This window comes from Cibotium barometz, chromosome 4 (assembly GCF_041138505.1).
Source record: "Cibotium barometz isolate CiBa-2024 chromosome 4, ASM4113850v1, whole genome shotgun sequence".
Lineage (NCBI taxonomy): Eukaryota > Viridiplantae > Streptophyta > Polypodiopsida > Cyatheales > Cibotiaceae > Cibotium > Cibotium barometz.
Window position 1 is genome coordinate 69,179,600 of NC_141049.1, and position 15,275 is coordinate 69,194,874.

Consider the following 15,275-nt stretch of genomic DNA (forward strand, 5'->3'; position numbering starts at 1 on the left):
CTGCGTTCACGCGTAGAAATATCTTTCAAACACGAGTTCCCTGATGGATAGCCTAGTGAGACCGGAACACAACCATACCAAATGAAGTCTTCCATGGTATCTAGCTCTAGTTGAAAGCATGGTTTGGTGGTACGATATGCATTGTCAAGGACACTACTTGTTTTTGGTAGAAAATTAGCCTTTTTGGGGGAAGTCTTTTTTATCCTCTTTATTGGGAAATTGGTTTTTATCTTTTTTGGGGGAAGTCTTTTATGTCAAAAAAAAAAAACGTATGGTTTGTAACAGCATGGCTCTCTCTAATGATTAGACTAGTTGCGAGTTGTGGTCTCTTACGTGGTCTCTCTCTCTCTCTCTCTCTCTCTCTCTCTCTCTTTCTTCCTTTCTTTCTTCCTCTCTCTGTGTTGATGACAACCGATTCTTTCTTCCTCTCTCTGTGTTGACAACAGCCGACTATCCAGAGAGAGTTATTCCAACAACTCTTGCTTCATCCAACTTTTAAGGATCTGCAAACATCAACAGCTAATGTTGAAAGCACTCTTCTATCTAACATCCGTAACACCCTCGGCCAGCTCAAGGTGCCCCGCTCACAACACATGAGCTCTTCTTGAAGAGATCTTCTTTGACGATGGTAATGAATAATACTGATGGCACAACACAAATGAACCATACAAGAATAGCAGGTATTTTGGGTGTTCATCGGAGAAACATTGCTGCAGCCAGTTCTCGTCTTGAGATTAAAGATGATGAGGAAGTTTTGCCATTGAGTGCTTGTCAAAGACAATTGCCTCAAGGTAACATCGTCACAGGTGAAGTAAGAGATCTAGTTTATGTCTTTTGGAGCTCAGAGACTCGAGTTTCGCCCAACAAAAAGGACATATGTCGGAAGAGGATTGGAAGAAAAAGTGTTGTCAAACATCCAGTGCATCTTCTCGATGACTCTCAGGTAAATTCAAACCGTTGCTAATGCCTTTTGTGCCTCTCTATTTTCTCAGGTGTAATGTACTCTACTTATAGTACTTGAAGGTATTCCATTTGTTTTACCTCATACAGTACCCCTAGCTGAAGGTATTTGGTACATGTAGCCACCTAAGGTATAATAGTACTTAGCTATATTAATATGAAGGTACTCCATTGTTATCCTTTATAATGCCCTATGCTTCCACGCTAGGTACTCAATAGCACCTTTCATGTGATTGGAGTACCCTATAATAATGTTCATTCCTTCATCTACCCTATACTACCATATAAGGTACACCATAGTACATTCCATCTGATTGGAGTACTCTATAGAACCTTGTGATGTAGGCCAAAGTACATTTATCTACCATATAGTAGCATGTTATATAGAGCACCCTAAAATGTACTAAAGAGTACCCTATACTTCCCTGTTATGTACTACATAATATCCCCATCCACCCTATAGCATTACTCAAGGTACTCTATAGTACATTTCCTAGTACAAAACACAAATATCTTTCATTGATAAAGTCTTACAGTACCAAAATTGGTACTATACACCACCAAATTGGTACTTTATGGCATCCACCCTGTACCACCATTTAAGGTACTCTATAAGACATTTCGAAACTAGTCTCAAACTTGGTACTGAACAGTACCAAATTGGTACTCTACTACACCAAATGGTAAAGTACCAATGTCTTACTATACCAAATCTGGTACTGTACAAAATCCAATCGCTACTGTACTCACCAAATGTACCAAAATTGGTACTATACAGTACCAAATGTACTGTTCTGTACCAAATGGTACTGTACTATTATGTACCAAAATAGGTACAGAACAGTACCAAATGGTACTGTACTGTTATGTACCAAAATAGGTATAGAACAGTACCAAATGGTACTGTTCTGTACCAAATGGTACTGTACTGTGCCAAATGGTATTGTACTGTACCAAATTGTATTGTACAAAATGGCTAATATTTTACAGCCCCACATTTGGTATTGTACTGTACCAAATGGTACTGTACAAAATGGCTAATATTTTACTCTCATAAACTATTTTGTTTTAATGTCACAGGTTGAGTTGTACCAAAGATTCAAGAGGGCCCATCCAGAAGTGGAAATTTCTCTTAGATGTTTTAAGGCTTTAAAGCCTTACTTTGTCCGAAAATTGAAGGAGCAATATACGTGTTGCTGTGTATATCATGTCCAAATGATATATTTTAAAGAGGCATTTAATCAGATGCGACAAAACAAGTTTGGGCATCATGGAAAGGATCATGCCTGCACATGTTCTGTTTGTTGCAATGATGATTCAGGTAAGTGTATTGCAAACCAATCAGTGTGTCATAGCATCACTAATATGTGGGAATCACTTTTGTGTCCAAAGGCTCATGATGCAGAATACTATGCAAAAAAATGCCTGTTTGGGGATTGCCTTAGATGTGGCATAAACAAGTTGACATTGTGTCCTGATGAGATTTCAGTGGACAGTAGGGAAGATCTTCACAGATGTTTCAACTGGACAAGTTGATGCAGGTGGGCATGAGAAGAAAAGAAAGGACTTGGTAGTGCAACGAATAAGAAGCTCTACTTTTATTGACCTATTCTCATCTCATCTTAAGAGCTTCATCAAGCATAACTTCATTTCTCGGTGGCAGGCACAACAATTTAAAGAGTGCTTACTCAAGTTTCCATTAGATGTTGTTGTTTCGGTCATCGACTTTGCCGAGAATTATTCATTTAAAATTCAAAATGAGATACAGTCCATGCACTGCTGGTCTAATCAGGTTACGATACTTGTTCACATTACTTATGTGAGAAACTCATGAGGTGGTGTTGAAAAGACACTCCATTTTTACATATCTGATGATAAGTTGCATGACACTCTATTTGTACAACATTGTTTTCTTCTTCATGACAAGTGGTTGAAACAGAAAGGCCATTCTTTACGATGTCATTGGGTGTGGTAAGATGGTGCAGCGTCTCAGTTTAAAGCACGAAGACCTTTCTACTTTGTGGCTAGGTATTATTAGTTGATGCATAACTTTTCAGCATGAGGACATGGAAAAGGCGAGCACGATGGAGCAGGGGAAGTCATAAAGAGAACCCTCACTCATGAGGAGTTGAAACCAGATGGCTGGCCTATGAAGTCTGCAGCCGATGTAGTCAACTATCTAAATGAAACATTTCAGCATAGATCCAGTACACAGAGTTTTTTGGCTAGTTTCCAAGGATGATGTGCGACGCAATGTCCAATGGGATTGTCAGCGTATTATAGGCTCACGATCACTTCATTGCATTGATGGATATTCACAGGATAATCCATGCGCTCTACGATATCGGACACTCTCATGTTTTTGTGATTCATGTATGTGTGGGCAATGGAGAAGATGCAAGAACAGACAACATGTTGAAGAATGGAAATATCAGATAGTCCAACCATTACTAGAATCAGACGATCCTTGCAGTGATGAAGACGATGATGCCGAAGAAAATAACAAATCTGACTTCAATTTGCCAATGCATAGTGTCTCTAACCTCCCCATGTATGAAGGGAACCCTGACTGTTTGTGTGAATTGTTGTCAATTGGTGACAACTTTGCAGTCAAGGCGGCAGAGGAAGGACAGGATTTCTATCTACTGAAATGCACCAAAAAGATGTACCAGACAGTGAAGGCACAAAAGGATGCATGGCACAACAAAATTGTTAGAGGGGGGAAAGTAGTTGAAGGCTTGTACTATGGCCAAGTTGAAGGCAGTTTTGATACATACAGCCTTCTAGATCATACACCTCTAGTTATGATCTACTCACACCTTGTAAGAGCAATACGGTTTCCCATGGAGCCTATCCCTGGATGCCAAAATAGATTCAGGTTATCTACTGAAATTTATGAAAACATATACAATAGCATGCCATATGATGATGAGAGTGATCAAGATGCACTAATCATGTAACAAAGAATACCAAAGAGAGAGGCAGAAAGCACCAATAGATTTCTATTACGATCTCTGACAGTACTTGGGTTAATTACCAATACTTTCAACCATGTACCTCTTTTGATAGCCTAATGTCTTTTTGTTTCTCTCTTGAGTTCCCTCTCTTTCTGTTCTTGTGTTCTGATAGCAGGTACCAAAGAATAACTTGGACCAATCACCCTATCCCAATAACTTAGAATAATTACCAAAAAACCAACCATGTTCTTCTTTTCATTGCCTAATATATAGTTTCAAACATGGTACTGTATATTACCAAAATTGGTACTGTACAATCCCAAATAGTTACTGAACCAAATGTTGCAATACCAAATATGAATAGTACCTAGTACCAAAACTAGTACTGCACCAACTGTAACCCACCTGCATGATATTTTAGTGCATCCTCTCTTGATGGCTAATGTCCACAGTACCAAAATTGGTACTATTAAGTACCAAAATTGGTACTATGAAGTACCAAACCTGGTACTTTGAAGTACCAAACCGGTTACTATGAAGTACCAAACCTGGTACTATGAAGTACCAAAATTGGTACTATATATTGCTACTGTACAGGATAAAATAGTTACAGAACCAAATGTTGCAGTACCTAACATGTATAGTAGTGACAATGGTACCCAAGAAGACCAAATTGAAGCTAACAAGTTAAAAAATACACATTGCAAGTAGCTGGAAATAACAAAATGACCATAAATGGTGGTAATATTAACAGTTGGATACTGAACATTAGTCAGTAGGCCAAAGTAATGACAATGTTGTGTATGTTAGTAGCCAATTGGGATACATCATATTTTTGGGGGCTCAAACCGATACGAATAGCCTTCCATCTCTACAAAGTAATTAGCAACTAGTGGAGACAAATCATCTTCAACATCAAACAATGGGTGAGCCCTACAATAGGCAAGTGGGCAGGGATCTCTGATCCACTCAAGTAACCAAGGCTCTACTAAATCGGCGAGATACGAGGAACCATCGGGCTCCACTTCTGGCTCAAAAGCACGGATCGCCAAGCAATTGTCGTAATCATTCTTCAAAGACTTGTAGCGGGTGTCTTCAAGAAGGAGCGTGTTACTAGCGTTGAATTCTGGGTGTTTTTCCCACACTGTTTGCAACTTCTTCAAGAAAACAGGCTTCTGCTAGAATTTCTGGGCAACGTACGGAACACTTTTAAAACTATCCCTCCAAATCTCACAATCCTCTTGAGAAATTATGCCTGCTCATACAAAAGAAATCATATAAGACTTAATCAAAACAAGGCTGCACATCAGCTTATTACTGACTTACTCCAAGTTACATTACCTTTTATTAATTTTGGGTTCTTCATAAGGTTTGGGAAGCAAGTATTCAAGATTTGCATCAGCTTAGACTTCATGCAACAACTCCAAATTATAACGCTTGCTCAAGCTGCCAGTACTTCCAAGAAATCTTGGGCACCTGGCCTCAACATAACCCTACATGAGTAATTAACACGTATTGATTTTACCCACAGGTTGACTTCCCATTCATCTTCTGGTATCCTAGACCAACTCTTCAAGAGCACCCCATTGACATCAACAATAATCAGTCTGCCCTTTGATGCCAGAATATCCTTTGGAGGGTTACGCGCTATAGCAGTAGGCTCATCTAACCACCAAGCTTTGAGCCAAAAATGCCTATTACTTTCTAGTGTTTAATGAGCAATTGTCTATTTTGCCTATTCTTGTTTGTTAGGGCTCAAAACATATAATTGCTCATTAAAACTAGAAAGTAATAGGCATATTTGGCTCAAAACAAATGGCTGAGATTAGGTCGGTAATACAATGTGGCACAACACATGCATTACATCTTGCACGCACGGGTCTTAGGCACACGCGCTCGAGAGAGCTTCTTTTTGATACAAAACATCTCTGCTAGAAGAGCGTCATCAACACCTGGTGTATGCTCATTAACATCAACCACTGTAGGGGGGTCCTTGTCTCCCAGAAACTGGGCCTTGTGCACTGCACCATCAAGAGGTAAGCATTCCTGCAGCTCGACACTCACACCAGTATCCACCTTTGGGTCCTCTTCCTTTAACACTTTATTCCCACCAGTGTGTTGGGGTAAAGGCGTTATGCCCACCCTTATAGTGTGTACAAGCCCATAAGTTATAGTGCATAGTACACTTAGTACTTTTAATGTACTAAGTGCACTATGTGTACTAGTGCAATATACATGTGTGATAGGGGAGTCACACACTCATGCCTCATGAGTTGACTTATCCCCACAACTCTCTCTCTCTCTCTCTCCCTTGCTTCTCTGTGTATGTCTCCCACAAGTGAAACCCTAACTGTTTCTCCCCATCAACTGGTATCAGAGCAGGTGTCCTTCGAATCTCTGACGCAGGCAGGCAGCATCTCGACTCTCCATTAGCCTGTGTGTGAAGAGGCCAGAAGCGAACTACTGGACACCACTTCAGTACGCATTTCCCTGATTTTGAGCAATGGCTGCCAACGCCACAACCTGTTCCTTGTACTCATTCAAGGCCAGCCCAAGTCGCGTGTAGCGTCAACAATAGGCTAAGCAGCCAGGCGAACACCACGTGAGCGAGTAAGATACGCAAGCGAAGGCTCTCGCTCGACGCCTGGCCAGTAGCGAAGGGAGCCCGTCGACGTGTATGCGGTGCTAGGCGAAGCTAGGCGAATACGTCAGGCGGGCGTGAAGCGGACAAATTCTCCTACTGCCTAGCGGACTTCTTCGGCCCGTCGTCCATCACTGGCTCGCTAGCCTTCGGCGAGTCGGCCTTCGAAACCCCGCCGCAGTACACGCCCTTGGTACAGAACCCATTTGCGGAGACGTTCTACTACGTGGGCGTAGAGGAGGTGAAGGTGGGCGGCGTGGCGCTGACCATTTCGGCGGACGTGTGGAGAATCGACGAGCAAGGCAACGGGGGGACGATAGTAGACTCCGGTACGACACCAGCCCAAGCCTCACTACAAAATCAACATCACAACAAGAGCTGTCCCTACCTGCACAGCTGCAGGAGCATCAGCAGCAGCATCATCTATACAGCAGCGCCTGAGGAGTTCCCCTTTCTGCACTCTTTTCCTGCAACAACCTGCAAATTGGAGAAAAATCAAAAAATTACAAGGTATTTTCCTCAATTTTTTTTGGGATTTGCAATTGAGCAAGTACAATCAACAATTGAGCAGGTACAGGTGTCCAATTGCTCAATTTTTGAGCAAAATTGGCAAAATTGGGTGACATTGGTCACAATCAGGATCAATTTGCAGGAAATTGGTCACAATCAGGATCAATTCGCAGGAAATTGAATGTCGAAATTTGGGGCTTTTGATGTAATTGTGCAATTAAGCACTCATACATGCTGTATGATGTGAAAAATCGCACATTTGGGCAAAATTGCAGCAAATTGCAGTGCAAATCAAGGGGCTTTTGTGCCGATTTGGTTGATTTGCATGCAGGCAATCGCATTTGATGCTGTGGATAATGTGTTGATGCCTTACAAGCACTCAATGTGCCTGTAAATCAAGGGACTTTCATTATTTGGATGTATATGTGGCCAGGGAGAAGCATCGTGAACACTCTGGATGCCTTCATGTGCGTCAATGTACCATGTATGATCAGAAATTGATCTTAAATCAAGGGACTTTTCAAGTTTGTATGCTTGTTGAGCTTGGCAAAGCAGCAGGCAAGACATTTATGTCTTGAATCCTCAAAAATCAGCTTGCAGTCAAGGGACTTTTGTCCAATTTCTGTTCGGGACTGTTGTATGCAATGTACGGGACTGTAAAAGTCTGATGTTCACTCATTTGGACAGCCAGAAGAGCATTTATTGCTACTGTACCTGCTGGTACAGATTTGGCACAGTTTTGTGCATGTTTTGGCATGGCTGTACACTGTTTTGAGTGACCAAAAGGTTCAATTTCAGCTGCTGAAATTGCCGGTACAGGTTTGGTACATCATTTGTAAGCACTTGGTACTGCTGTACAGTACTTTGGAAGGGCAAAAGAGCACATTTAAGGTGCTGTCCAAAATCTGCAGCAACCAGATTTTGGTGTTTTCATCACATAAAGTGGGAGAAAAGTTGCATTCTTGCTTCCGCAGTGGGAGATAAAGCTTGGGAGAAAAACTGTGAGCACTTTGTGTGCTTTTGGTGCAGTGTTTGCACATTTGCAGGGAGTCAAGCATTGACAGGTTGCATTTTGCTATGGCAACCACAGGTGAGAGCTCTTCATTGCTTCACATCAAGAAGCTTGAAGGCTCGCATAACTATGATATTTGGCAAACCCAGTGCTACAATGTGTTGCTCCAGAAAAAGCATCACAAGCCTATCAAAGAAAGGGGTGTGATGCCCGCTTCTCTTACTGCTGAAGAGTGGGAAGATATGGATGAGCTTGCAAGATCTACTATCATGTTGTCTGTGTCAGACTCATTACTTTTCAGCATTCGTGAAGAGAAGACAACTTGGGGAATGTGGCAGAGATTGCAGGACTTGTATGCCCAACAAAGTGCCTCAAGCAAAAGTGTATTGGTTGAAGAAACTCATAGGTCTTCAGATGAAGGAAGGGGCGTCTATGACAGCCCATCTAAATGAGTTTAATGGTATTGTCAGCCAGGTCATTAATCAAAAGTTGGCAATGGACGATGAGTTCAAAGCCACTTTTTTGTTATGCACTTTGCCAGAGAGTTGGGACACACTTAGGACAACCACTAGCAATTCGAATGCTATGCTGTCATATGCAGATGTTGAGGGTGCTCTTCTTCAAGAAGAGATGAACAGGAAAAACAACTCTGTTGGAAAGTCTAATGCAATGAATGCACGTGGGAGATCCCAGCAAAGGGGGAAAAGCCAAGAAAGGGAAAGGAGCAAGTCTCGCTCCAAAAAGGATTTGGAATGCCATTATTGTGGCAAGAAGGGACACATTAAAAAGCAATGCTACAAATGAAAAAATGATCAAAAAGAAAAGGGAAAAGGCAAAGACAAAGAGAAGGATGAAGCCAAAGATGTAAAGCCAAAGGGCAAAAGTGGAGTCAAGATTGAAGAAATCAATGTGTCACATGCAGGTGACAGTGAGGATGAGATCCTATTTACTTCTTCACTTGATGCCCACTCACTTCTTACAGGTGGTCATGGTATGCACTCATGGATCATTGATTCAGGTGCCTCCTTTCATGTCACAGGTTGCAGAGACTTGTTTGTCAGGTATACTGCTGGCAATGAAGGAGTGGTTTATTTGGGTGATAACCATGCATGCAAGATTCTTGGCAGAGGTGATGTGAGGCTTGTATTTTCAGATCGCTCACAGCTTATGCTCCATGATGTCAGGCATGTGCCTGAGATAAAAAAGAATCTGCTTTCTACTGGACAGCTTGATGATACTGATTATGTTACCACATTTGGTAGTGGAAAGTGGAAAATTAGTAAGGACTCACTGGTTGTTGCCAGAGGCTCTAAGGTGGACACTCTTTACTTTATGCATGCAGGTGTTTGTCACCATGCTAATGTAAATGCAACCGAGCTGTCGGAAATTTCTATGTGGCATAGCCGGTTGGGACACATGAGTGTCAAGGGAATGGAGCAATTGTCTCGTTTGGGTTACTTGCCTTCTCTAAAGTTTTCAAGTTTTCAGTTTTGTGAGCATTGTATATATGGTAGGCAACTACAGTGCCCCCACAAGAAAGCTCTTGGACAGAAAGATGCTCAGTTAGAGCTTGTGCATACAGATGTATGTGAGATGCCTCAGCTTTCTTTGGGAGGGACAAAATATTTTGTGTCTTTTATTGATGATGCCACACGCAAGGTGTGGGTTTATCCTCTTCGTTTGAAGAGTGATACATTCTCAGTGTTTGAGAAGTTTGTTGCTCTTGTTGAGAATCAAACTGGCAAAACACTGAAAGCTTTGCGTTCCGACAATGGTGGAGAGTATATGTCCAAACAGTTTCAGGACTTTTGTGATGCTAAAGGCATCAAGAGGGAGCTCTCTACTCCTTATGATCCTCCACAAAACGGGACAGCAGAGAGGATGAACAGGACCATACAGGAGAAGGTCCGTTCTATGTTGTCACATGCTGCATTACCTCATGGTTTTTGGACTGAAGCTGTTATGACAGCCGTTCACCTTATAAACAGGTCACCTAACACGAGGCTTGGTAGGAAAGTGCCAGAAGAAGTATGGACAGGGAAGCCTCCGTCATACAAGCACTTGAGAGTGTTTGGTTGCGTTGCGTACGTGCACATACGCAGGGAAATGCGCACCAAACTTGATCCTAAGTCTCACAAATGCATATTCCTAGGATATGGTGACAGAGGTGAAATGGGGTATAGACTTTGGGATCCCATGAATAGAAAGATCATACGCAACAATGATGTCATTTTTGATGAAACATGCATGTATAAGGAGCCTGCAAGGCAACAGGAGGCTGGCAGAGTCATCTTTGATGATGATGGACATCATGGACAACAACAAAGGGCTGTAAATCAGCCATTACAGCAGGAAAACCAGCCCTTAAATGGTGCTGAAAATGGTCCAAATGGACAACCAGAGATGGCAGATGATATCCCTATGGATATACCACAGTTAGAAGATATACCGGGCATGATTTTTCAGCCTTATGGCATGGAACAGGAGCCACCAATGGGTGATATGCAAGCTGGACAGCAACCTGCAAATGATGGTCATTGGGTAGTACGGAGGTCCACAAGACCCTCCAGAGCCCCTGACAGGTTTGTTCCAGGGGTTGACTACTTGATGCTCACTGACTGTGGGGAGCCCTCATGTTACAAGGAGGCTTTACAGAGGGCAGACAAAGCTCTATGGGAGCGTGCCATGAAGTCAGAGATGGATTCTCTGCATAAAAATGAAACATGGAAGTTGGTGCATTTGCCTGCAGGCAAGAAGGTTTTGCCATGCAAGTGGGTTTACAGGCTCAAAGTTGCACCAGATGCAAAGCCAAGATACAAAGCCAGGTTAGTGGCTAAGAGCTTCAAGCAGGAATATGGTGTGGACTTTGATGAGATCTTCTCTCCAGTGATCAAAATGACCACACTTAGAGCTGTGTTAGCTTTGGTTGCACATGATGATCTGGACTTGATTCAGATGGATGTGAAGACTGCTTTTCTTCACGGTGATCTCCATGAGGAGATATATATGCAGCAGCCAGAGGATTATGCAGTGAATGGAAAGGAGAAGCTTGTATGCAAGCTGAAAAAGAGTCTTTATGGGCTCAAACAGGCACCAAGGGAATGGTATCATAAATTTGATACATTCATGAAATCTCAGAAATTCAGGAGAAGTGACATAGATCACTGCTTGTACACCAAGAAAGCTTTGGATGGCAGTCTATTGATCCTCATCTTGTATGTTGATGATATGTTGATTGCCGGGAAATCTCGTAAGGAGATGGATACCTTGAAGCAGAGGCTGCATCAAACCTTTGATATGAAGGATTTGGGTGATGCAAATCACATTTTGGGTATGCGGATACTTCGGGACAGAAATCAGCATGTGTTGTATTTGTCTCAGAAGGAATACATTGGCAAAGTCTTGCAGAGGTTCAATATGGACGGGGGGGAAGAAGACTAGTACTCCTTTGCCTCCATATGTGAAACTCAGTGCTATGGACAGCCCACAGTCAGATAGAGACAGGGCTGATATGGCCAAGATTCCGTATGCTTCAGCTTGTGGCAGTCTCATGTATGCCATGGTTGCTACTAGGCCGGACATTGCATTTGCAGTGGGAGTGGTTTCTAGATACATGGCCAACCCTGGCAAGAAGCATTGGGAAGCAGTGAAAGGTGTCATGAGATACCTGAAGGGCACACAGGATATGTGCATATGTTTTGGCAAACAGGATGCATTAGTGCATGGTTACACGGATTCGGATTATGCCGGTCATCCAGATAACCGGAAGTCTACTACCGGTTATGTGTTTACATTCACAGGAGGTGCTGTGTCATGGATATCCAGGATGCAGAAGTGCACAGCCTTATCTACTACAGAGGCCGAGTATATTGCAGCCACAGAGGCTTGCAAGGAGGCATTATGGCTATCTCGGTTAGTGGTTGATTTGGGTTATACAGGAGATATTCCATTGTTGCGTTGTGACAGTCAGAGTGCCATCCAGTTGGCAAAGAACCCTGTCTTTCATGCAAAGACGAAGCATGTGGATGTGAAGTATCACTTCATCAGAGAGGTGATAGAGAACAAGCAAATTCAGCTTGTTAAGATTCATACAGATGACAACCCGACTGATCTGTTGACGAAGAGTTTGCCTCCGGAGCGGTTTGCTCATTGCAGACACTTGATGGGCATTGGATGAGGCCAGTTTCAGCCTTGATATGGCCTTGTATATTATCATGTACATGCTGATTTTTTCTTTTCCTTCATTTAAGAGCACTTTGCCTTTAAGCGGGAGGTTGTTGGGGTAAAGGCGTTATGCCCACCCTTATAGTGTGTACAAGCCCATAAGTTATAGTACATAGTACACTTAGTACTTTTAATGTACTAAGTGCACTATGTGTACTAGTGCAATATACATGTGTGATAGGGGAGTCACACACTCATGCCTCATGAGTTGACTTATCCCCACAACTCTCTCTCTCTCTCTCTCCCTTGCTTCTCTGTGTATGTCTCCCACAAGTGAAACCCTAACTGTTTCTCCCCATCACCAGTGTCCACCTTTGGGTCCTCTATAATGGGATCCTTGTCTCCATCCTTCTTCTCCGATAGCGACAAGTCGTCATCTTCTTCTCCCTTCTGGTCCTTGCCATCATCTACTTCCCCCTGCTGGTCCTTGTCCTCATGGTCCAGCTCTTCCTTGCGGTCATTTACTCCCTCATGGGCCCCCGTGGTGGTGTCCTTGTCTTCATCTAGCTTGTTTGATTGCACTTCATTAGACATGCCTTGAAATGTGCGTGTAGCTGCCTTGTGCATCTCCACATCACCGAACTTACCACCGTCTGCCATTTCCTCATCAAACATATGTCCAGCCTTGGAGTGCTTGTCTGCAACATGGTTGTCCGTATACTCCTCTTTGACCTCGTATTCTACATAGTTCAACAACAAAAAGACATTTACGATAAGAAAAACCTGAATTGGGTTCAAAAAAAGAAGCAGGACAGTGGCTTACTCTTCTGAACATGTCCCTTGTGAGCCCGTCTTGACCACTTCGGAGATGCGCTCGTTGCATCCAACTTTCACACAAATGTCTTTTTTCATTAGAGTGGCAGTGAAACAGAGAGGGTGGTACTGGTGCCTGCAGGCCAGCATGAAAGAACCAACCACATGGGCAGAGCCCAAGCTCTCCCCACAAGCAACACAAGATCCTAAAGCATAGATTGTGTTGTCTTCATCCTTAATACGGGGCCTTGGAAATAATGTGAATCTTCTTCCTTCGTTGATTTCTGCAATCACAAATCCACTCTGGATCTGAGCCTCTTCACACTCAGTTTCGAGGACATCACATTCCCTCTACAGGTCAAACATGGAAATGTCATGATAGTAAATATTACCAAAGTAATGTCCTAGAGAAAAGTAAACAGTAGCAAATGTAAATGTCATGACAGTTACTAGTACTAAATAGCACATAGTACTGGTCAAATGTAACAAGTAGTAAACAGTACCAAATGTTCAGAGTACCTAAAGGACCAACTAGTACCCAAAGGACAATAATCTAATAAGCACTGAAAAGTACCAAATAGAAAACAGTAACCAAAATGGTAAGTAGCAAAACTAGCAGACAATACCTAAAGTACCTGTTAAGTATATCATGCTCCTACCAGGCACAACACTCTAGTACACAGTAAATAGTACCAAATGTTAAGTACCAAACGGGAAATAGTACCAACAAATAATCAGTATGGAAAGTTCCAAACAATAAAATACCCAATGCTAAGTACCCAAAGCACAACAGTAAAAATCTAAAGTACCAAAAGTACAAAATGAGGTCTCCAAAGTTCCCAAAAATATTGAAGTACCAAAAGCAAAGTACCTCAGGTCAAAACATGGTACTTAAAGACCTAATATGTACATCACGATTCATAGCACACAGATATACATATGATGTTCCTATAGAAAGTACCAAAAGGACTCCAAAGTACCCAAAAATATTTAATTTCTCACTCGTGGTCAAAACAAGGTACTTAAAAGCACCTAATATGTACATCTCAATACACAGATATAAATATTATGTTCCAACAGAAAGCACCAAATGTTAAGTACCAGAAGTACCAAATGTTCCTACAAGAAGTACCAAATGCTCCTACAAGATGTACCAAATGTACATAAGAAATATTCAGGATGTACCAAAGGACACTTGAAGAACTAGCTATATACCAAAAGTACCAAAACAGTTCAAATAGTACCAAAGTTTGTTCATGAAATTGTACAAAAAGTATGAGACAGATATACATATGATGTTCCTACAGAAAGTACCAAAAGGACTCCAAAGTACCCAAAAATATTGAATTTTTCAAGAAGTACCAAATTAAAGTACTCGTGGTCAAAATAAGGTACTTAAAAGCACCTAATATATAGATATACATATGATGTTCCTACAGATATACATATAGATATACTTAATAGCACACAGATATACATATGATGTTCCTACAGAAAGTACCAAAAGGACTCCAAAGTACCCAAAAATATTGAATTTTTCAAGAAGTACCAAATTAAAGTACTCGTGGTCAAAACAAGGTACTTAAAAGCACCTAATTATGTAAATCTCAATACATAGATATAAATATTATGTTCCAACAGAAAGCACCAAATGTTTTAAGTACCAAAACTACCAAATGGTCCTACAAGAAGTACCGAAAGCTCCTACAAGATGTACCAAATGTACATAATGTACATAAGAAATATTCAGGATGTACCAAAGGACAATTGAAGAACTAGCTATGTACCAAAAGTACCAAAACAGTTCAAATAGTACCCAAGTTTGTTCATGACAATGTACAAAAAGTATGAGACATAATCCAGGACAAGTTGCAAAAGTTCCTATCAAGAATATGACACTACATACAAGCACAATAGAGAAAAAATAACCTGAAGAACAAGAGATACCATATGTAAAAATACCTGTTCAATTTCCATTTCTAGAGCAAGATTCTTCATCTCCACAGTGCCTCCGAGTCGACGTAGCATGCGTTTCGACGCATTTAGATCAGCTTCCACATCTTTTATCTCATCAACGTCACAAGGAACTTGCCGATGTAGTTCATCGAGGCGTTGCTCGAACACAAGAATATCCTCATTAATTTTCTTTGTGACAGCATTTGAGCCCTCAAACCTCAGTAAACTCTCTTTCTTTTGTTGGAGACCTACCCTCAACTCA

General features: G+C 41.7%; 1 protein-coding gene and 1 pseudogene across 2 annotated transcripts; one reads left to right on the forward strand and one right to left on the reverse strand.

The window, feature by feature from the left end:
- Positions 1-332: 332 nt before the first annotated feature.
- Positions 333-4,028, forward strand: LOC147639568 (uncharacterized). The gene is made up of 2 exons (XM_086783596.1): positions 333-943; positions 2,041-4,028. Exons 1-2 carry the CDS (start codon positions 626-628, stop codon positions 2,494-2,496), a joined length of 774 nt encoding a protein of 257 aa, XP_086639722.1. The 5' UTR covers positions 333-625; the 3' UTR covers positions 2,497-4,028.
- An 8,461-nt stretch (positions 4,029-12,489) lies between these two features.
- On the reverse strand, positions 12,490-15,150 carry LOC147639569 (uncharacterized; annotated as a pseudogene). The gene is made up of 3 exons (XR_015265093.1): positions 15,020-15,150; positions 13,068-13,408; positions 12,490-12,984 (listed from the first exon to the last, which is right to left on the reverse strand). The product of XR_015265093.1 is annotated as an uncharacterized LOC147639569 (transcript).
- Positions 15,151-15,275: the final 125 nt, after the last annotated feature.